We start from the raw sequence: 1,550 nt of genomic DNA, 5'->3' as shown, positions 1-1,550 counted from the left end.
CTGAAATACGAACAATTCTCTGCAAAAGCATGAAAACTACTTAAAGAAATAAACACCATTTAGTCATTTCCACTTCCGGTTTGCAGTTGAACTGCTAGTACTTCACTAATTAACTATTTTTTTACAGGTGATGGAGAGAAAAGTCCAAACTGAGAGTCTTACCTTGGATGTGATGGGCTGGATGGGGATGTTGCTTGGGGAGCGCTGCAGCTGRGACTCGCTCTCCATCTCAGTGTTCTCTGTCATCATTGTTACCGTGTTGGACAGAGAGGAAAACATAAAACAGCAAATAAAATGGGAAAAAAAACTTTTATGTCATGAAACTGGATCCAACAGGAGGAAATCTCCGGCTTCCGTCATAAAAAACGCGCAGCAGGAGATGAGGAGTCCGCGCGCTCTGCTGTTGTGTTTATCTCCACACGTCAATTAGATTAAAATAAATATTTGATCAACTCCTAAAGATGCTCAGATATGATCTATTCGAGCCACGCTGAGGACAAGAACCTCCCTTTGCTGCAGTTTTTTGTCCTCTGGCGCGCGCCGGAGAGCTCCAGTGTGGCACCGTCCCGTCCTCCGGTCCAGGTGCAAAACAAGAAGGTCCCAATCAGAAGAACGTGGCAGCACTAACATCAAATGGTTCTAACGAACACCTGGATTTGGTTCTGCGGGTCCAGCTGGGAGCTCAAAGCCAGCTCTGCTGCTCCAAACCGCACCGAGTTGGATTTAAGCGCAACCAGAGACACGCCTTCAGTGCGTCTGAGGCGCGCGATTGGGGGATTTTTTTTCTTTATTAACCAATTTATTTATTTTAAACAACTCAGTCATGATTCGTGTAAAGTGAAGAGTTATAATGATGACAAGGGAGAGCTTCTTTTAAACTCAAATTTGCAAACAAAGCAGGTTTTCTTCATTAGATTCCAGCTGTTTTATTTAGACAATCAGCTCCAAAATGTTTTATTTTGTTTAATTCCATGGGGCGCCACGTAAAAAAACAAAATAAAAAATCCACTAACATATTTTTCCTGTTTAAAAAAACCAAAATAGCAGAAACCAGTGAGATTTAGAGCAMAATAAAGGGAGAGAACCATGGGAGAAAATAATCTTTCCTGTTTTTATTGAACCGAGGCAGAAATGTTTCAGTTTGGTTCCAGAGTTTGTAKAAAATAAATGAGCTTAAACAGATTTTTATTCTGTCATTAAGCACCTATCTTCATTTTCTCCTTGTAATCAACAGAGACTTAGAGCTTCATTAAAAAGGGTTAAAATGTGTCCTTATCTGTTAACAACCTTAATTAGATTCATGAAAAAAAAAAGACTCAGAATGATTGTTTTCTTTTAAAAAACCAAAAACAATTAAAGACATTGCTGGAAGGAAAACACATCACCTGAGTTTTTAATGATCGTATTAGGAAAAACGACAGAGCTCTTCTGATCAAACCTTAAAAAAATAAAGTGCTCATAGTGTTAATAACTCTCAGCTACGTCCTGATGCATCTCAGTAATCCAGGTAAAAAAAAATCAAAAAGAAAAAAAATTGTATAGGTCTTCTG

At 38.8% G+C, this 1,550-nt stretch overlaps 1 protein-coding gene across 1 annotated transcript in view; it reads right to left on the bottom strand.

Moving 5' to 3' along the window:
* Positions 1-703, bottom strand: part of LOC106527058 (SH3 and cysteine-rich domain-containing protein 2) — a 39,590-nt gene extending 38,887 nt beyond the window's left edge. The window contains exon 1 of the mRNA XM_014021819.1: positions 163-703. Within this exon, the coding sequence (XP_013877273.1) occupies positions 163-279 (117 nt within the window). The 5' untranslated portion in view covers positions 280-703. The remainder of the gene's footprint in view (positions 1-162) is intronic.
* Positions 704-1,550: the final 847 nt, after the last annotated feature.

The sequence above is a fragment of the Austrofundulus limnaeus genome, unplaced genomic scaffold (assembly GCF_001266775.1).
Source record: "Austrofundulus limnaeus strain Quisiro unplaced genomic scaffold, Austrofundulus_limnaeus-1.0 Scaffold4, whole genome shotgun sequence".
NCBI classification, from domain to species: Eukaryota; Metazoa; Chordata; class Actinopteri; order Cyprinodontiformes; family Rivulidae; genus Austrofundulus; species Austrofundulus limnaeus.
This window is presented reverse-complemented; position numbering and strand designations above follow the sequence as displayed.